Genomic DNA, 22,154 nt, shown 5'->3' on the forward strand with positions numbered 1-22,154 from the left:
TAGTTAATAAATGTTTGTCTATCATCATACTAACTTTAAAACACTGACCTCTCAGGGTCAGGAACAAAGGGCTCTTAAGAGTTTACCTGGACCAGAACCTTCTACACTGGCTAATTAACATCATACTTGGGAAACCTCCAGAAACTACTAAATAGTACAGGTTTTAGGGGAGAAATTGGCTATAAATGGATATTTTTCAAAGAGACTCCATCCCTATTCCACCCTCCCCCCACCCAGGAGATTCCAGTGATCAGGAGATTCCACTAGAAGCCAGTGCTTTGGGAACTAGAATCTAGATCATAGCCTCTCATTTTAAAGCCGAGGCAATTTTCTTGAAAAAGCTTATTTACATAGGTCTCAGCTCAACCCAAGAAGCAAGACTAGAACTTGGGGCTTCTCAATGCCAACCCAGGACTGTTACCTGGCTGGATGCAACAGCCTGAGACGGGAGAAGTCAGGCTGGAACTTTACTTTTGATTAAATAAGAAAAATATTCAGCACATTAATCCAGAATTTTTTAGTTAAGATTTAAAAATATAATTGGGAAGTTAGCTAACACATAGCTATAAAAATTAAGTAATTTTATCATGAACATTCATCTGTCCTATTACGATTTATCCATCAGTATTATCTTGTTAATTAAAAATTAAATGTACCTTTCTAGAGTTTACATTCTGTCTGGCTAAGAAACATGAAATGCTGAAAAACAAACAACACAGCTTCTAGAAAGGCAGAGTAAAATGGAGCCCCACCCAAAAAGGCATGGGACAGAATTAGGGTGAATCAGTAAAGTGAATGACGGCCCTTGTTGGTAAGTCTCCTTCCCAGGTACAGGAATCAAACCAAAGTTTTATATGTAGCTCTCAAAACACAACATCACCAAATTTCTCTACTCACACTCCACAAAGTTCCTTTCATCCCTGGATGATAAATCAAGCTGGTTTGTACAGTTAAGATGCCAGCTTGGTAGATGATACCTACAGAACAGGGGGTGGCAAACTTTTCACCCAAAATACCAGATTGTAAATATTTTTTAGATTTTCCAGACCGTAGGGTTTCTGTTCCACCTACTCGACTCAGCCACCACAGGGTGACAACAGCAACAGGCAACGCACAAACAGACATAGCTAAACAAACAAACAAACGAAAAACACATAGACATAGCTGAGTTCCAATAAAACTTTATTTTCAAGAACAGGCCCATTGGCCATAGTTTGGCAACACCTACTGTAAAGGGATTATTTTAAACACATACAAACTTCTACTTCCAAATAAGCTTTATCCTTCTAAGTGGTTGTGCCACCCACCCCTTACCCCAATGTTTTCACTGTTGAAACTATTTCAAGACCTGGAGCAGCTTTTAGATTTGGTTTCAAGCCTCTTAAAACCAGACATATTACTTTGTAAAGGACACCAGGTATAAGGATTCACAAGTAAATTATTTTTTTACTAAGACCGATAATAAGAGAAATCTAAGGACACATCAGAAAAAGAATATTTTTTTAAGATACTACTCAAGACGAAGGGTGCATATCTCAGCATTTCTCTGCTGGAGGGAGCCACAGACTTTGGGAGGACAATCACTTACTTGCAGATGGTACAGGCAAAGCAGTTGGGGTGGTAGGTCTTGCCCAGAGCAGTCACCACCTCGCCCTCCACGAACTCCCCACAGCCATGGCAGCGTGTCCCGTACATCCGCTGGTAGTCCAGGGTACAGAGATACTCTCCATTCTTTATGAAGAAGCCCCCTTGTGCCAGGTCGCAGCCACACACTGTAGAATGACAAGTTTGCATCTGGTCACGGTCTGCCAAGCTGCTGGGCAGCTGCCTTCTACTGAATACTGGTTGCATACTCTACAATCTCAACGGTTTGGGGCTGGGCAGGGGACGGGCACAAAGAGCTATTTATTGTTGGGCTCTGATTTCCTTCTTGCCTCCCTCCCTTGGGGAGCTATGCAATATCTCATACGAGTAAAATGCACTGGCTGGGTCTCAACAGCTTCTGTGGTATGTCTAAGATTCAGAGGTAATCAGCCTTTGATAGAAAGATACCCTATTTTAGGCTGTCTCAAATACGCACAAAGGTGTCCCTGGCATTGTGCTGTTTAGGGAAGGTGCCCACTGCTTGCCCACACAACTGCCTGGTTTGGGCCAAGATTGTTACTGAGTTGAGTAATAAATTTCCACTGTACTAGCAGCCGTTGCTGAAATTTCCAGTGGCTATTATTTCACACTCTGGAAATACTTTCTCACAGCTATGAGAAATTCAGATGTTTAATTTTCTCTCTGTACAGTAAATAGGTAAGCCAATTATTTATATATAATATAAAGATAAAAATGAACAGGTAAAAGAGGAAAGACCTGTCACAACCTCAAGACATGCAAAGAGGATGTCTTCTTGTGTCTGGATCTTGGCATCTCTCACGCTGTGCAGCTGTGGGTGATGGCAGTAGTACAAACAAGCAGGTCCCACTGCCAAGGCTGGGGCTACGTGTCCAGACAAGACCAGAGCAGGTCTCGACAGCTCACCCACAAATAAAGCCTAAAGCAGTCTCTGATAGTAAAGATTTGCTACTGTCAAATGACTGGGAAGTAACAGCCAAAGCTTGAAATCTGTAACCTTATAACACTCTATCCCCAAGGTCAGGTGATTTCAACACAATTCAGGGCCTTGAGATTCTTCCTGGTTATTCCTACAAGCAGGTAGAATAGGCACTCAGTTTGAGCAGGGAGAAGTGAGTTTAATCACTGAAATGCTCTCCTAAGGACCTACTAGAACGCTTCCAGGGCTTATCTCATTAGTGTCCATGACTCATTTAACGCATGGAGATGAACCAGTGCTGAGCACAGTAGGATTCTGATGGAAGGAACGACTCCGCCACCTTCGGTCAGCACTCTTCACTAACTGCCAGCCACTGGAGATATTCAAGGTGACACAGAACCCACAAGCAAGCTTTCCACTGTGGCTTCATCAGTCTTTGTTTAGATCAACACTCCACAGCTATGACTTTTGCAATTTACAATCAAGTAACCCAAGATTATGGCCTGAGTCCATCATGCCCAAAACTGACTACCCTATAAATACTTCTGCCATCATATTATTTGGAAAACAGCTCATTCACCACCTGCTGCCTCGTCTGACCTGCCAGCCTTCCCTCCACCCTCACTGCTCTCCCACTGGCATCTTCCTTCCTAAATGAGTCCTGTGGGTCAGGGGACCCCAAGTGCAGACTAGTCTCATACTGACTGCAAGTTCCTTCAGCAATAACAAGCAAGCCCTGGGGTGGGGAGTCACAGAGCACCTTCCTAGAGAGTTTTCTTCAATGTTTTCTATGTACAGATCTTATTTTTCTTCAAGATGACAAGGGACTTGAGGGTGAGAGTCTTTATTTCTTTTGATTATTTTCCAGAAACTTAACGGTATCTAATATAAAATAGAGAACACGCTTTTTGAATTAAATTGAATCCTGCCTAAAACTTGGCAGGTTCCCAAACATTTTGCTTCTCAATGACATCAGCTGTTCTGATGACTCAGTTATTCTTCCAAACTCAGGTATTTCTGAAAGCCAGAAGGGACAAAATAATACACTCAGACAATTAGTAATTCTTTTTATTCTCTCTTCCTATCACCTAGCCTTGGTTTAAAAATTCATAGATTCTTTATAAAAAGCTAGTGGCAATATCTTTGTTGTTGTTGAGACAGAGTTCTACCCGATGTCCTGAGCAGAGTGCAATGGCGTCATAGCTCACTGCAACCTCAGACTTGGGCTGTGGGCATCCTGCTGCCTTAGCCGCCGAAGCCACTGGGATTACAGGCTCTGGCCGCAGCGCCTGGCTGGGTTTTTTCCATTTTTTTTTCATGAGTCGGGGCTCACTCTTGCTCAGACAGGCCTCTAACTCCTGAGCTCAAGCAATCCTCCCGCCTCAGCCTCCCACAGTGCTAGGATTACAGGCGTGAGCCACCACACCCGGCTGCTGGCAATATCTTAACATGACTGTTGAGACTATTTCAAAGCTAATTCTAAATGTTTTAAAAATTCTTTTTATTTACTATTTTCTTAGGTTACCCCTGTGGAGCTTTTTCTTGTTTATATAGTTTTGTGAAACTGACACTCTCCTTTAATAATAAAGTCCTAGTTCCTATGAACATAGCACAGCCTCAAGAAATGACTTCTTAACACTATGGCGAACTGATGCCAAACTATAATGGAACTGTGCCCTGCTGTGATTTGATGTGGCTTTTTCCTTAAATTCAAAGGAGTGCTCCAGCTGGCTTATCAAACCATATCATTATTTCCAGTGGTTTATACAGGGAATCAGTGTTTGAAGACTCGCAGAGGCAGGGTACTCACAATAAGCAGGGGAGAGGGAAAGCCAGTGCTGTTAATTCCTAAAGATAGTCAACATTATGGCATTGCCTAAGAACAAACTACCCTGTTTCCCCAAAAATAAGACATCCTCCGAAAATAAGACCTACTCACAGGAAAGATAAGACGTCCCCTGAAAATAAGACCTAGCACATCTTTGGGAGCACACCTTAAAATAAGACACTGTCTTATTTTCGGGGAAACAGGGTAGCTGTAACAATTTCAGATCTTCCCTCTTTCCCCTCCCCAGCTTTACAAACCCTGTTCCTCCTCTTCTGTGCACCCCTCCTCAGTCAGTCTCCCAGCCCAGACCCCTAGAGGCAGGTGGCTCTCTCCTGAGGATGCCATCTCCTTCCTCTACGAGACCTCCGTGGGGACACCTTTCACCCATGCTCCTAGTTTCAACTATGACCTTGTGTAAGTGATTCTCAAATCAAGTATCTCCCTCTCTGACATCTTTCCCAAGTTTTAGACCTGACTTGAAGCTGCCTGCTGGGCAGAGACAGACCGCATGCCTATCTCAAAACTGGCATTTGCAAAACAGACCCTATCACCTCAGGTTCTCCGCCATCCCTCTTTCATATGTGCTCACTTCATATTCATATGAAAGTCCTATATTTAACTTTTTGGAAATTATACTTTGACAAAGGTGTTACTCTTTTTAACCAAAAATACCTACAGGTTGGGCCGGGCACAATGGCTCACGCCTGTAATCCTAGCACTTTGGGAGGCTTAGGCTGACGGATCATCTGAGCTCAGGAGTTCGAGACCAGCCTGAGCTAGAGAGAGACCCTGTCTCTAAAAACTAGCTGGGCTTTGTGGAAGGTGCCTGTAGTCTCAGCTACTTGGGAGGCTGACAGTCTGACACTGATGTGAGCTATGACATCACAGCACTCTACAGAGAGTGACAAAATGAGACTGTCTCAAAAAAAAGAAAAAAATCTACAGGTGAATATTAACCTGAAACTTTCTGCTAGCTTTCTATTTCTCCTCTCAGTAAGATTGCAGCAGCATCCATTCTCCCACTCTTACACCAACATCTTCAACTGGACACTAAGTCTAATCCATTTTCCCAAATATTTCTTTGATCCATTCCTCCCTCTGCCTCCTCACTGTCACTGCTCAGATCCTGGCCTTCAGCATTGCTCTCCTATGTCAAAACGATTTTTTTATAGCAGTGTTTGTATTGGCAGAAAAACAAAAACAAACAAACACCTGGAAACAACCTAAATTTGCAGAGAAAGAGTTGAATAAATCATGGTGTGTCCAGTATAGGGAACAGGTATTTAAAAGAATGAATGAGATCAGTATCTACAGCCCAGCGGGCTGTCTATGATTTATGCTTAAAACAACTGTCATAGAGTAACACATTTAACTAATCACATTTTTTTAAAAGTTTGTTTTTATGAACATAAATCATAGTTAAGAAAAGTGAGTTAACACAGGTTATTGATTCTTTCAGAATAAAGTAGTATTAACTTTCTCTTCATACATCTATGTGTCAGCTCGCTTTTTGATTTTATTTTTTTAACTGTGGTAAAATACACTTAAAATATATCATCTTAATCATTTTTTAAGTGTACGGGTCAGTGGCATTAAGTCCATTCACATTATTGTGCAACGATCACCACCACCGCTTGGCTGAACTCTTCCCATCTTGCAAAATTGAAACTATGTCCCTCATTTGACTCCCTATTTTCCACCTCCAACCCCTGACAGCCCCCATCCTACTTTCTGTCTTTATAAATTTGACTCCTCCTGGGTGGCGCCTGTGGCTCAAGGAGTAGGGCACCGGTCCCATATGCCGGAGGTGGCAGGTTCAAACCCAGCCCCGGCCAAAAAGCACAAAAAAAATAAAAAATAAATTTGACTCCTCCAGGTACCTCATATAAATGGAGGTTCATCTTTAAGCTAAGAAAAGTTATCCAAACCTTGTAAACAAAGTGAAAGGAGTAAAGCATGTTGCAGTATCAGGTTGGAGCTTTGTCCAAAGGCTCATCCTTGATCGTTTCGTTCCCCTGGGGGATTGGATCTGCATTTGGCAAGTTCACTACCATTGATCAAAGGCCCAGACTGTGGAAGTTCATGTTAACTTTTCCATTCTTGTTCAGTAGAGATGAAATGATTTCTGTCTGGTTTTGTCACTCTGTTGAACCACTAATCAGTTTTATAGCCAGCTCTGCCACCTTATTCCCACATTCTTTCCTAAATGCCTTTGTAACCCACTCCTTTAGCTCCACTTTGAACCAGCTTTACCATCGTGAGTTAAATAAATCTTCCATACATGCTCACTCCCTGTTTGTAGGGGAATCCTATATGTAACTTTTCGAAAATTACACTTTGACAGAAGTATTGCTCTTTTTGACCAAAAATCTCTAGGAGGTTAACATTAAAACATTTTTCTTTTAAAAATCTTTCATTTGTTTTATATTAACAGCTTAGCAAATACTCCTATCTGGTGGCATAAAGCAAAACTTTCGCTTCTAAACAATCACAAAGATCTCAATTAGTAAGGATAGACTTCAGTAGGATAAATTTAGATTTTTAAGTTTGGGTGCTCTGTTTGTCTTTGCTTTAGTTGAAAGTTAACGTAAGTCCCTGGAAAATCATACATTCCTTCCTCAGAATATAGAGCTGCCAGTGAAAGAGATTAATCACGTTCTTCCTGATGATTGGTTATTTAAAACAGCCCCCACTCATGGCTCCCCGAGTCCTGCCCTGTTTACCATCACGAAAGCCTGGCTACAAACATCCCCGAGCCTTGTTGATGTGATTCTTGGAAACTCATTCTCTATAAACCACTGAACACAATCAACCACTGGTTAAGTAGGAATATGTATATCCATGAACTTCTATATAAAAGTTGTGAAATTAGTAGCAAGCACATTTTACAATCTTAAATCTTCTACGCAAATTAAGAGGAGCTGCCTGTGTTGTAAAAATACCAGGTAACAGGAAGGGGAAAAGGATAGAGGTGGCAAACGAGGGTGAAAACAGAACAGCATTTCAGTGGCATGAGCACGGCTTCAGTAGGGACTATTTCTTCAGCCTTCTAAAAACAGCGGTTACGTTTTATGTCCCAACAAATTCATTTCAGTGACATCTAACTGCCTGTCTACCAGCTCATATTGCCAAACATTCAGGAGAAGGGATGGATATTTAAAATTCTTCCCAAAGAATTTTGGGAAGGGTTTGTGGGTAAAATACAAAATACAAAAGACATTTTCTTCATCCACACCAAGAGACTGAATATCTCTTTGCCGTGCTGTGGTTCTCATCGATCTAAGCCGGTAAGAGAGTGAGAGGGTGCTAGCCAGACACGGTCAATGTTTTCAGTTTAGTTTTTAGCAACATGAGAATTTTAACTGCGGGGCCAGCAGACTTGGGTAGGTCCTTTCTTCTTTTTTATGGCAGCTTCTGCTTGTCTGGCCTTCTGCCAGGGCCTCAGCCCCTCACAGGGCACAATGAGCCCTCTAGCCTTGCCCTACGAAGCAAGGGACCTGGATTACAGCCCCTCTCACTGCCCATGATGAGGTCCATATGCTCGGAAAGTGCTTCTTTACCCTTGATCAGGCCAAATTTCATCCCGCCTGGGGCTGCACCATCCCTGCCTCCACCTGCTAGCGCTGAGGGTGGTGCAGACCCCCAACCATTACTCCTTAGATTAGCACAGTGAATACAAATCCTTCCCGTTCTCAGCGCCCATGCTCTGCCCCATTTTAGAACAATTTTATTTCATCTGATGTATTATTCATCTCCTCAAACCCTTTCTTCATAAAGAATATAAAGGTAGACTTTGACAGTGTCTTCCCAAATCACCAAAATTTCCACGACAGCGTGGGGTCTGAGTTAATAATCTATTTTTCACTCTGATTCCCAGAGCAGAGCGTTTGAAATTACCACCACGCACTGCAGCTCACAAGTACGACTCACTGTAGCCCAGAGCTCAGAATAGTTGAACAGAGACTCATCAACAGTGACGTGAGGCAGCAGCTTCCTGGTGGAATAACTCTCACTAATGCATTAGCCTGGAAGCAAATACGTAAGCCTCAAAAATCATAACTTTAAGAGTATTTTCTCATTAACTTCTAAATGCACATCAAAATCAATGATCATTTCTGGGAAAGAAGATAGTTACAGACTAAACCAGATGGTGAAAAAGCCCCCCAAAGCAAGATATTAGAGAGACTGTATTTGATTCAGAGTTTGAATCTATAATAATAAGAGACTTAATTGGAAGGGAACCACTGCAGAACCTCTATTGATAAACAGAATCTGACTACGCAGTAAGTTGCTAAAACTGTGGAACTTCATGTACAAACTATATGTGTGTGTGTGTATATATATATTTTTTTTATTTATTTTATTTTTTTAGAGACAGAGTCTCACTTTGTTGCCCTCTGTAGAGCACTGTGGTGTTACAGCTCACTGCAACCTCCAACTCCTGGGCTTAGGCGATTCTCTTGCCTCAGCCTCCCGAGTAGCTGGGACTACAGGCACGTGCCACAATGCCTGGCTACTTTTTTGCTGCAGTTTGGCTGGGGCTGGGTTTGAACCCACCACCTTTGGTATATGGGGCCGGTGCCCTACTCACTGAGCCACAGGCGCCACCCATACAAACAATATTAATTGCAAATACCTCAAGAAACAAAATAATAATATCCTCTCAATAAATTTTTTTTTGTCTAAGATTTAGCCCATAACACAAAAACAATATTAAAATCTTCTACTGTAACACACAATAATACCCAACATTAGGACTAAAAATGTGCAGGAGAAACAAATGGTTGGCTATGCTTAATAGGACTGGCCTTGCTTAGCCCCAGGAGTTACAACTGAAGCTGGGCCAAGTATTTGAATTTTGGGCTCACAGGTAAACTTTACTAAGTTCTATGTTCTCTACTATCCGTCTCCCCTTTTTTCAGCCTCCAAAAAGAGCTAGCTCATGAATCTTTGCCTTTTATAAGCTGTGGCTCAAGAGGCAGCTCAGTGATAGTTATATGTGTGTCTGTAAACTGACCCTACGGAAAACAGGTAAATGCACAGACGCACGGGCGTGTTGACCAGGAAGCAGTTAGCATGGGGTCTGTTAACCTTTCCTGTGGGGGCTTTTTCTCTAGTTTCTCACCTATCCAATCTCCCATGTACCCCTCCTCCAAGTTCACGTAAGGCTTTCATCAAGAGGTTTTCTTTTGCTTTACTCTGCCAAATCCTTTTTTTTGAGACAGTCTCACTCTGTCACCCTTGGTAGAGTGCTGCCGTGGCGTCACAGCTCACAGCAACCTCCACCTCTTGAGCTTAAGTGATTCTCTTACCTCAGCCTCCCAAGTAGCTGGGACTACAGGCGCCCACCAAAAAGCCTGGCTCTTTTGTTGTTGCTGTTATTGCTGTTTTAGCTGGCCGGTGCTGGGTTCGACCTCGCCACCCTCAGTATATGGGGCCAGCGCCCTACCCACTGAGCCACAGGTGCTGCCCTGCCAAATCCTTTGACTCTGCACCCCAAGGCCTCACATCTTTCAAAAGTTTCTCTGACTCTTGCCGAACAGTGGTTTACTCTCTAGTCAAACTGACCTCCTGAGCACCCAACTGATATTCCTCCCAGGTCCCCTTCAATGCCGACCCCGCCCAGCCTCCAGGCCCCATCAGGTCCACCCTTCTGAACTCTGCACCTTTTGGGACACAGAACAAGTACTGACATATGGCTCTGACTGTGTTTTGCTGTCATATTCCATATACTGCCATTGTCTCCTCATCACCAAAAGCTTACGGAAGGCAACGTTCACTTCCTATGATATTTTATATCTTCCACTATACTTTCCCCCTTTTCATAATGCTTTGTGCCAGGCTGCCTGGATGCTGCAGTTGGAGCCAAGTTCCTTTGGCACTGAATAAGATAAAGGGCATTTCCACATGCCATTGAGCTAATAACCCCGTCTTTGCTCCCGAAACTCCTAGTTGGCAAATAGTGGTGCCAAAGCAGTAACTCCACTCACTTCCCAACTTCTCTTAAGACTTTTTTTTTTTAAAGCAACTAAAAGTCACTACAACTCAACAACTCAAGAAACAATTTCACAAAGGCAGCTCTGATTACAGAGAAAAAGGCAGTGACTAGCTAGTGCCCCGTGATTTAAGGCAGATGAGAAGAAACTAGGATGGGATTATAGGGCAGTAGCAGGAATTAAAGGGCTGGGCAAGAGCACTTTAAAAAAGTAGACGGGAATAAACCCGCCAAAAAGAAGTCAGGATAATAATGGTCTTTAAGGGTATAATGGGTTCTTTTAAGTAAATTGATGATCAGCTCTTTTCTATCTAAGGAGGACAAAGTGGAAAAGAATTTGTTTTACATGTACCAAGAGATGTAGGTTAGATAAGCTGATAGCTGTTACCATGAAGGTGATTACAAATGAGTAGGCTCCACAAGAGGGCTACTCTACTCACTGTATTTGGTTAGGGAATGTTTATGAGAATAAGTGGCCTTTCTGTCCAGGACGGCCAGCACACGCTTCCTGGTGGATATGGACAATGTGGTAATGGTACTTCCCTGACCTACACATATAGGTCAGGTCACGGGGTTACGTTGCAATGAAAATAACGTCAAATTCACATTGCTTAACTACTTCCCAAAGTTCCATTTCAAAAACAAGATACAAAGAATTAGTTCTTATAAATTAGACAATACAATTTTGCTTTAAAAAAACACGAAAAACAATCTGTACCTTCAAACACCTCCCTCTAATCTTTATCCATTTTGCTCCATAAATATCCATGTACTTTGTAAGTTCACATGTTCTTTATGGAACGATCCTGACCTGGTAAGCATCTACTCCAAGATGGCAAAAATGGAAAATACTATAAAACATGCAATTTTTCCCAAGCCCTTTCACAGAACATGATCTTTTAGAAAGACTAATTCTTGAAAAATATATTCTGATATTAGCAGATATAATCTGAAATTTTTAATAGTCCTAGAGAAATAATTTAAAAATAATTTTAATGTTCATGGACTTTCTTGATGGACTAAAGATTATAAATAAGAGAAGTAGGGGATTTAAAGAAATTATCAAATGGGATCATTTCCATAACTAAGAAAATGCCAGGAAGGCTACGTTAACCAGTGTGATGAAAATATGTCAAATGGTCTATAAAACCAGTGTATGGTGCCCCATGATCACATTAATGTACACAGCTATGATTTAATAATAATTAAAAAATGGGATCATTTCCTACTTCCTTTAACAAAACATTAAGACTCACACTGCTAAGCGGCAATAGTGTCTATGAAAACATAATTCTACATAAGGATTTCTACTAATGCTACCTGAGAAAAAAGTTTAAATATTGTTTTTTTTTAATTTTCCACAGACACCCAGTATCAGAAAATCTTTAAAATAATGAGACTATAAATAACATATAAAGCTAGTTTCAGCGGCGCCTGTGGCTCAGTGAGTAGGGCGCCGGCCCCATACACTGAGGGTGGCGGGTTCAAACCCGGCCCCGGCCAAACCCCAACAAAAAAATAGCCGGGCGTTGTGGCGGGCGCCTGTAGTCCCAGCTGCTCGGGAGGCTGAGGCAAGAGAATTGCATAAGCCCAGGAGTTAGAGCTTGCTGTGAGCTGTGTGACGTCATGGTACTCTACCGAGGGCGGTACAGTGAGGCTCTGTCTCAAAGAAAAAGAAAAAAAAGCTAGTTTCATTTTTGAAAAGGAATATAGTTACTATAATTAATGTTTAAAGCACCATCCTTTCAACGACAATAGGAATATCATGGTTTCATTCATTTCTAGTAGAAAGTTCACTTGCTCAAAGTAAGGTCAGTGTCAGCTCTAGCTGTACCCCTGTGCTCCCCATCTACTGTCTTGAACAAGGCAGCCCCTACACCTGCCCACATCCAGGATGCTCCCCTTCCTAGTCCTGGGAAGGACAATAAGTTTTCTAGAGGTTTATGTTCATAACTAGGTCCCTCCTTGGCAACATCCCCAGGCCAGTGTGTTCTGCGTGGTCTCTCACTCACCCCACGTGGCATCTGGACAACTCACCTGCACCTGTCCTGCCCCCAGCTATGATCTCACCTTGCTTCCCCAGGTCACGAGTTCTTCAGGGGTAGGCACGATGTTGTATATACCTTTCCTCCCTTCATAGCCTAGCACCGTGTGTGGATAGATAACATGCTCTGTAAACATTAGGCACAGTGAAGATTTGAAGGCCATCGAGTGTCAATATTCTCAGGGAGATTTATGTAAAACTTCAGTGACTTTTAGTAAGAAAAGAATGTAAACCTCTTTGGAATAGTGAAGTCCATTTAGTTGGCTTTTATTACAAGGAGAAATTAACTGACCTTTGATATGTCAGCCCAGCCTCTTCCTGGAGAGGTGGGTGGGGATGGGTGGGGGAGCCTTACCTCACCACCTGCCCCACTCTGAACCCACCTAGACCCTCCGGTTGCACGCTCACTTCACTCACACACAACACTTGTTGTCCATTTCCTCCATCACAGTTGTTAAGTCATATTTGTATGACCATTTGGATGCCTGATTAATAGGCCGAAGAAAGCATGAATCATGTCTAACTTAAAGTTGAAAGTGTTTAACTTAGTTTTGTGTGCTTGAGCACTCAAAAAATGTTTGTTGAATAAACCAATGTTACTGTTTAATGCTCAGAATTTATACTATGCCCCTAGGTTAACCAGGGTCTTCATCACTGATGATCATTTAATTTCAGTTTTCAACTTTGAGCTTGTGGGTACAGAAAAAAGTTGTAGGGAGTTCTACCCCCTTGCTTCTTTTCCCCCTATTTAGAATCCTTACAGCATGTCTGGATGACATGATTTTCCCCATTTGCATATCACCACTAGGTAGGTGTGGTTAAAGCATGCATTTTTATGTCTACTCTTTGGCTGAGTGTCTCATACCAAAATTCTATATTTAATGAGGCTGTTCTGAAGAAAATCCCCAACAAGGGCCATGATCAGAGAATCCTTAGAAGAGAAACCCCTCCCCAAGCAGCTTTCAAACTGTACACATGGTATTTCCTGATACATTACATCTACTGAGGTTCTCCCCAGTTCCCACTGACAGTTATAACGTGAATACGAGAAGCCCAGAATTGCAGAAGGTTCAGGCACAAGAGAAAGGCTGTCATTGGTACTGAGGTACACTATAAATGTGAAATCTACTTCCTTGGAGAGAAAGTGGGACCCACCCTTGGCCTTGCACAGGCTTTCGTGGGAGATGGTGGGACACCGTCAATAATCCACAGTCGGTAGGAAAGGCGAAGTTAATTTTTATTACAGAAGCACACTTGAAAACACCCCATTTCCATCAGAGAAAGCCTACTTCAAGCTCTTCTGCATGAGCCTAATGTGAACAAAAGGTTTTTAAGCTGCTTATCTCATTTCATCTAGGTTGATCTTATCAAGGGACCTACTTCGCCCTCTACTTCTCACTTTGGCTATGATGCCTCTCTAGGCAATATCAAACTCCCTTTTAGATTAAGTGGAAGGGAAACATGGCCAAACATGTTAACTCTTAATATGATATTTTTCAAACTACAACCAAAACTTCACTAGTTCAAAATAATTAGCAGTAGATAAATCTCCCATAACAGCTAACATTTTGACAGTTATCTATGGAAGTGCAGTTTTTCTAATTGTCAGTAGATGTCATGGCTATAACATGGTACGGTTGAGTCTGAAGGCTACATGAAAACAGCCTCATCACTTCCAATGCAAATCCAAGCAGGCTCTTGGAGGGGCATTTCTAGGCTTGCCCAATTTCACTCACATGCCACCTTCATTATTATTTGCCATGGTTTTGATAGACCTATTTTTTTTTTTTTGAGACAGAGTCTCAAGCTGTCGCCCTGTGTAGAGTGCTGTGGCATCACAGCTCATAGCAACCTCAAACTCTTGGGCTTAAGCAATTCTCTTGCCTCAGCTCCCAAGTAGCTGGGACCACAAGTGCCCAGCTATTTTTTTGTTGTAGTTGTCATTTCTGTTTTAGCTGGCCCGGACTGGTTTGAACCCACCAGCCTCAGTATATGTGGCCAGCACCCTACTCACTGAGCTATGGGCACCACCCCTATTCTATTTAATGTTTTTAATAATCAGCTCGCTTTTATTAAAGATGATTGTTTTAAAAGGCAAATGTGTATCTACATCATAAAATCAACAGCCGGTATCATTTCACCTGTATACAAAGAATCTGTAGAAATAAATATTAAGCAGTATAACCAAATTTGAGCTTTGATATCATTGCCTGACCAAGTCTCTGAGCCTAAAAGTTCTCTCTTTGTTATAAAACCTTCTGCTTCATGAAAGTAGAAGGATTGAAAAAAGGATTGGAGAATATTTTCTCAGTATGTGAGAAAAAGTGTGTCTAGGAATTACACATACATAATTTCCTCCTTCCTATGCTTATAAAACATTCATTGAAACCAAATCTTAGTAACCTGGATTTAATTATTTAGAAATCATGATCTGTAATTAGCACAGGGTAAACAATCTTTATCAGAAATGTATGGAATTAGAAGTGTTTCAGACTTTTCCATATTTTGGAATATGTGCATTATATACTTATCAATTGAGCATTGCTAATCAAAAAATCTGAAATCCAAAATGCTCCAAAGAGCATTTCCTTTGGATATCATGTCAGTAATCCAAAAGTTTCCAATTTTAGAGAATTTCAGATTTCAAATTTTTGGATTAGGGGTATTCAACCTGTATACATAGTATCACTCAATCATAAACATTTCATTCATTCAACAAATATTATTGAGTGCCTACTCTAACTTAGGCTTTTTTCTGCTAAAAATTGCTAATACAAACTTCTTTCCCTGCTGGTGCCCACATTCTAGTGGGGGTAGACTGGCAATGAACTAGCAAACCATACATGACTTAACTCACATATAAATATACATGCATACATATATACATATGTACATACCAGATAGTGTCCAGGATGACCTCACTGATAAGTGACATTGAGAAGAGACCCAAAGGAGGTATAGAAAGGTACCAGGCACATACCTGGGTGAAGAGTTTGTCAAGCAAAAGAAATGGTGAGTGCAAAGATCCTGAGGCTATCTGACACTTGGTCGATCAATCAGGACAGCACAGCTCAGCAGACTGAGCTGGGGAGAAAATGGTGAGAGATGAACTCAGAGTAACAGTAGAGAAGGGTCTTGAGGGTCAAACTGAGGCTTCTGGATTTCATTCCAAAAGATGAGAAGATCTTTGGAAAGGTGAGGGGATTTGCTTTGTTTTTATTTTTATGTTTTTCATTTCTTTAAGGTTCACTTTGGCTGTTGCATTGAGAATAAACTATGGGAATATGAGGTAACGGCCCATGCAGAAAGACCTGCTAAAATTACTAGTCCAGACAAGACACAGGATGGCTTGGACTAGCAGGGGAGTTATCTTAGGGGCAGCGATAAATAGGCAAATTTGTATATACTATGAAGACAAAGCTGCAGGGACTTGTTGATGGGTTGTGTTATACAAGAGGAAAAAAAAAAAGAGAAGTTGAAAATGACCCCAAAAGTTTTATCCTGAGCAACCGGAAGGTTGGTTTTCACAACTGGTGAAATTAGAAGGCTAGAGAAGAAGGTTGGGATGGTTGGGATGGGGCCAATGATCAGGAGAATTTGGTTTGAGGTGCCTACTAGAGAAGCTGAGAAGGCTACTGAAGATACCGGTCTGGACTGCAGGGGAGAAGAATAGATTTGGGAATTGTCAGGGGACAGATGGTAATCCATGAGATTGGATAAGGTCATGAGAAAGTGGACATAAAGAGGAGGACTGAGCATGGAGCATTCCATTGTTCAGGGTCAAGAAATAAAAAGAAACAACAATACAACTGGCTAACTGCTCGCTTTAAAAATGGTTGAAGAAAATGTCAATTTTCTTCCTCCCTCCATAGTGAAAACATCCCTATAACCTTGATTATACAAATCATTTTCTTAGTTTGTTCTTCTCTGATAATGCTATGTGAATTTTAACATGCCCTTTTTCAAGAAGTAGGCATTCTTAGACATGACCTGAGCATTGTCAAGAACAGTAAAAAAATCTGTTATTTTACCCTACTTGCAAGTTAGTAAATTTGCCTGCTCCAGTTTTATGGATGCTAGCAGAAGATATGAAACTCATGGGTCAGAAACAAAAGACTATTATTACTCCCAGCACAGCAGGCAGCACGAGCTTCATATTTGTTATTGGTTTCCTTCATGCTCCCCAAATGCCCCAGAGCCACATTAGTAGGCACAGCCAGATGCTGCACTTATAGTAGGTTTGTGTCACAGCTGAGGATCCTCAAGCTTAGGGAACTCCAGTCTTTTATAATGAGCTACAAGTAAACCTGTCCAACTTTGCTCTAGAGGCAGACATTATCTTCATTATGCTAGACAGCAAACAAATCTCTCCTTGACTCTGGAGGGAAACACTATCTCCATCTTCCAAAGGTGGTTGTTATATAAACATCCTTAAAAAGTAATTCAAAACAAAAGGCTATCAGCACTTCTGCTCACAAGAGACTCACCGATAACTATCTCCTAACAAGAGTCAAAACTGATACGCAGTGTATTTTGGAAACAGTCCTTCCAGTTTAGAATTCAAAACTCTAAATATTTTTTAAGATTTTAAATTATACTTATTTGACAAGGTAACACTTTAACATGATGAAAAAGTCAAACAATAAAACATTTAGGATTATCTTTTTGTAAACAAAAGACAGGATGAAAGTGGTTTCTTCTTTGCAGTAAGAAGGAAACACCTACACATTATACTTATTTTCTTTCATCCTGGTTAAATCTGTCCCCCTCTTCTTCTTCTTTTTTTTTTTTTCTGTAAAGGAAGAGGTCTCACCACCATGTCTCCTAGGCGTGTCTTGAACACTTGTCCTCAAGCAATCCTCCCACATGAACCTTTCAAGTTGTTGGGATCACAGGCAAAAGCCACCTTGCCCTGCTAATTCTGCCTTTTAATCAGTTTCCAAATGACAAAGATTTCGAAATACGTATTGAAGGCCTGAGCTCAGATTCTGGAGAATATAAAAAGCTGCTTTCATTTTGCTGGAATTTTATTAATTTTCCACTTGAGACCCAAAATAACCAATATCCAGTCTACCCATTTCAGCTCAGATGAGAAAGCTAAGGGTCTAAACCAGAAAAAAGTTAAGCAATAGCAACAGCTTAACCAAGAACTGCCTGAGTGTAAGTTTTCCTATCTGTGATATCTGCCAGGGAGACACACATAGCTCCATAACCAATGACAGATGTCTTTTCTGGCCTAAGCCATTTTGAGATAATACTTGTCTCTCAGGTCAATTCGGTTTCCAAGGAAAATCATTTCCAAGTCAATCTATTTCCCCCCATCCATTCATTCTCCCAAGTATTTATTCATCCTTCCTAGTATCCATTTATTGCCACTCAACAGAATGACCCGTATTCCTCATCTCCCTCTCCCCATAAAAATGAGGGTATATTAACTTCAGGACTGCACTGGATACTGGGTGAGTACTCTGTAATTTTCTCCTTTGTGTGTGGTAAATAGATCTCTTTATCTGATTAACTGCCTTACTGTGAGTTGATATCTCAGGGAACCTTCCAGGGTGAAGGAGGAGTTACCCTTCACTTCACAAAAGTGTTAAGGAAAAAGATAAAGCAGGGAGAGAAGTAATATAAATAGTAGTTAAACTTTTTTTTTTTTTTTGTGGTTTTTGGCCGGGGCTGAGTTTGAACCCGCCACCTTCGGCATATGGGACCGGCACCCTACTCCTTGAGCCACAAGTGCCACCTTTTTTTCTTTTTTTTTTTTTATTAAATCATAGCTGTGTACATTGATATGATCATGGGGCATCATACACTCGATTCATAGACCACTTGACACATTTTCATCACAATAAAATAGCCTTCCTGGCATTATCTCAGTTACTGTGCCAAGACATTTACATTCTACATTTACCAAGTTTGGCAAATACCCCTGTAAGATGCACCACAGGTATAATCCCACCAATCCCCCTCCCTCCCCTCCCTTTCCCACTTTCCCCTATTGTTAGGTTGTAACTGGGTTATAGCTTTCATGTGAAAGCCCCAAATTAGTTTCATAGTAGGGCTGAGTACATTGGGTACTTTTTCTTCCATTCTTGAGATACTTTACTAAGAAGAATATGTTTCAGCTCCATCCATGTAAACATGAAAGAGGTAAAGTCTCCATCTTTCATTAAGGCTGCATAATATTCCATGGTGTACATATACCACAATTTATTAATCCATTCGTGGATCGATGGGCACTTGGGCTTTTTCCATGACTTAGCAGTTATGAATTGGGCTGCAATAAACATTCTGGTACACATATCTTTGTTATGTTGTGATTTTTTGGTCTTCTGGGTATATGCCCAGCAGAGGAATTACAGGATTGAATGGTAGATCTATTTTTAGATCTCTGAGTGTTCTCCATATATCTTTCCAAAAGGAATGTATTAATTTGCATTCCCACCAGCAGTACAGAAGTGTTCCCTTTTCTCCACATCCATGCCAACATCTCTGGTCTTGAGATTTTGTGATATAGACTAGTCTCACTGGAGTTAGATGATATCTCAAAGTAGTTTTGATTTGCATTTCTCTGATGATTGAAGATGATGAGCATTTTTTCATATGTCTGTAGGCCGTGTGCTTGTCTTCTTCAGAGAAGTTTCTCTTCGAATCCCTTCCCCAGCCTGCGATGGGATCCCTTGTTTTTTTCTTGCTGATGCGTTTGAGTTCTCTGTGGATTCTGGTTATTAAACCTTTGTCAGAGATATAACCTGCAAATATCTTCTCCCATTCTGAGGGCTGTTTGCTTGCTTTACTTACTGTGTTCTTGGCTGTGCAGAAGCATTTTAGTTTCATCAAGTCCCAGTAGTGTATTTTTGAAGCTGCTTCAATTGCCCGGGGGGTCCTCCTCATAAAATACTCGCCCAGACGGATTTCTTCAAGGGTTTTCCCTGCATTCTCCTCTAGTATTTTTATAGTTTCATGTCTTTTTTTTTTTTTTTTTTTTGTAGAGACAGAGTCTCACTGTACCACCCTCGGGTAGAGTGCCGTGGCGTCACACGGCTCACAGCAACCTCTAACTCTTGGGCTTACGTGATTCTCTTGCCTCAGCCTCCCGAGTAGCTGGGACTACAGGCACCCGCCACAACGCCCGGCTATTTTTTTGTTGCAGTTTGGCCGGGGGTGGGTTTGAACCCGCCACCCTCGGCATATGGGGCTGGCGCCCTACTCACTGAGCCACAGGCGCCGCCCTATAGTTTCATTTCTTAAGTTTAAATCATTAATCCACTGAGAGTCTATCTTAGTTAATGGTGAAAGGTGTGGGTCCAATCCCAATCTTCTGCAGGTTGCCAGCCAGTTCACCCAGCACCATTTGTTAAATAGGGAATCTTTTCCCCACTGAATGTTTTTAATTGGCTTGTCAAAGATCAAATAACGGTAAGTAGCTGGATTCATCTCTTGGTTCTCTATTCTGTTCCAGATATCTACTTCTCTGTTTTTGTGCCAATACCATGCTGTTTTGATCACTATCGATTTGTAGTAAAGTCTGAGGTCTGGTAGTGTGATTCCTCCTGTTTTGTTTTTATTTCTGAGTAATGTCTTGGCTATTTGAGGTTTTTTCTGATTCCATATAAAACGAAGTATTGTTTTTTCAAGATCTTTAAAGTATGACAGCGGAGCTTTAATAGGGAGTGCATTGAAATTATATATTGCTTTGGGTAGTATGGACATTTTAATAATGTTGATTCTTCCCAGCCATGAGCATGGTATGTTTTTCCATTTGTTAACATTTTCAGCTATTTCTTTTCTTAGAGTTTCATAGCTCTCTTTATAGAGATCCTTCATGTCTTTTGTTAGGTAAATTCCCAAATATTTCGTCTTATTTGGCACTACTGTGAATGGGATAGAGTCCTTAACTGCTTTTTCAACTTGACTACTGTTGGTGTATATAAAGGCTACCAATTTATGGATGTTGATTTTGTAACCTGAGACGCTGCTGTATTCCTTGATCACTTCTAGGAGTTTTGTAGTAGAGTCCCTAGTGTTTTCCAGATACACAATCATATCATCTGCGAAGAGCAAAAGTTTGATCTCTTCTGACCCTATATGGACACCCTTGATCGCCTTTTCTTCCCTAATTGCGGTAGCTAAAACTTCCATTACAATGTTAAACAGCAGTGGAGACAATGGGCAGCCCTGTCTGGTTCCTGATCTGAGTGGAAATGATTCCAATTTAACTCCATTCAATGTGATATTGGCTGTGGGTTTGCTATAGATGGCCTCTATCAGTTTAAGAAAAGTCCCTTCTAGACCAATTTTCTTGAGTGTTCTGATCATGAAGGGATGCTGGATATTATCAAAAGCTTTTTCTGCATCGATTGAGAGAATCATATGGTCTTTGTTTTTTAATTTGTTTATGTGCTGAATTACATTTATAGATTTACGGATATTGAACCAGCCTTGAGACCCTGGGATAAAACCAACTTGGTCATGGTGTATAATTTGTTTGATGTGTTGCTGGATTCTATTTGTTAGGATCTTGTTGAATATTTTTGCATCTATATTCATTAGTGATATTGGTCTACAATTTTCTTTTCTTGTTGGGTCTTTTCCTGGTTTGGGGATCAGGGTGATGTTTGCTTCATAGAACGTGTTGGGTAGTCTTCCTTCTTCTTCTACCTTTTGGAACAGGTTGAGTAATATAGGTACTAATTCCTCTTTAAAGGTTTCGTAGAATTCTGACGTGAAACCATCTGGTCCTGGGCTTTTCTTTTTAGGGAAGTTTTGTATAGTTGATGCTATTTCTGAACTTGATATGGGCCTGTTCAGTATTTCCACTTGATTCTGGCTAAGTCTTGGAAGGTGACGTGCTTCCAGGTATCGGTCAATTTCCTTCAGATTTTCATATTTCTGAGAATAAAGTTTCTTGTAATACTCATTTAGGATTTTTTTGATTTCTGACGAGTCTGTTATTTCATCTTTGTTGTTTCTGATTGATGATATTAGAGATTTTACTCTTTTTTTTCTGATTAGGTTGGCCAGAGGTTTATCTATTTTATTGAGCTTTTCAGAAAACCAGCTTTGTGATTTATTGATCTGTTGTATTATTCTTTTGTTTTCAATTTCATTTAATTCTGCTCTAATTTTGGTTATTTCTTTTCTTCTACTGGGTTTGGGGTTGGAATGTTCTTCCTTTTCCAGTTGCTTGAGATGTCCCATTAAGTTGTTAACTTCCTCTCTTTCCGTTCTCTTGAGGAAGGCTTGAGGTGCTATAAATTTCCCTCTTAGAACTGCCTTTGCGGTGTCCCAGAGGTTCTGATAGTTTGTGTCTTCATTGTCGTTTTGTTCCAAAAAATTGGCAATTTCTTTCTTAATCTCATCTCTGACCCAGCTATCATTCAGCATAAGGTTATTTAACTTCCATGTTTTTGTATGAGTATGCAGATTCCTGCAACTGTTACTCAGTTCAAGTTTTATTCCATGATGGTCCAAGAAGATGCATGGAATAATTTCTATTCCTTTAAATTTACTGAGGTTAGACTTGTGACCTAAAATGTGGTCAATTTTGGAGTAAGTTCCGTGGGCTGATGAGAAGTATGTGTATTCAGTTTTGTTGGGATGAAATGTTCTGTAGATGTCTGCTAAATCTAAATATTGGATGGTTAGGTTTAAATCTAAGATTTCTTTGCTCAGCTTCTTGCTGGAGGATCGATCCAACACTGCGAAAGGAGTGTTGAAATCTCTGACAATTATGGAGCTGGAG

At 40.9% G+C, this 22,154-nt stretch overlaps 1 protein-coding gene across 10 annotated transcripts in view; it reads right to left on the bottom strand.

Annotated features, from left to right (window-relative positions):
• ABLIM1 (actin binding LIM protein 1) overlaps positions 1-22,154 on the bottom strand; it is a 316,427-nt gene that overhangs the window by 123,808 nt on the left and 170,465 nt on the right. For all 10 annotated transcript variants that reach the window (XM_053583778.1, XM_053583779.1, XM_053583777.1 and 7 more), the window contains one exon: positions 1,589-1,772. In XM_053583778.1, coding sequence (XP_053439753.1) covers positions 1,589-1,772 — 184 coding nt within the window. The remainder of the gene's footprint in view (positions 1-1,588; positions 1,773-22,154) is intronic.

The sequence above is a fragment of the Nycticebus coucang genome, chromosome 3 (genome assembly GCF_027406575.1).
Source record: "Nycticebus coucang isolate mNycCou1 chromosome 3, mNycCou1.pri, whole genome shotgun sequence".
NCBI lineage: Eukaryota > Metazoa > Chordata > Mammalia > Primates > Lorisidae > Nycticebus > Nycticebus coucang.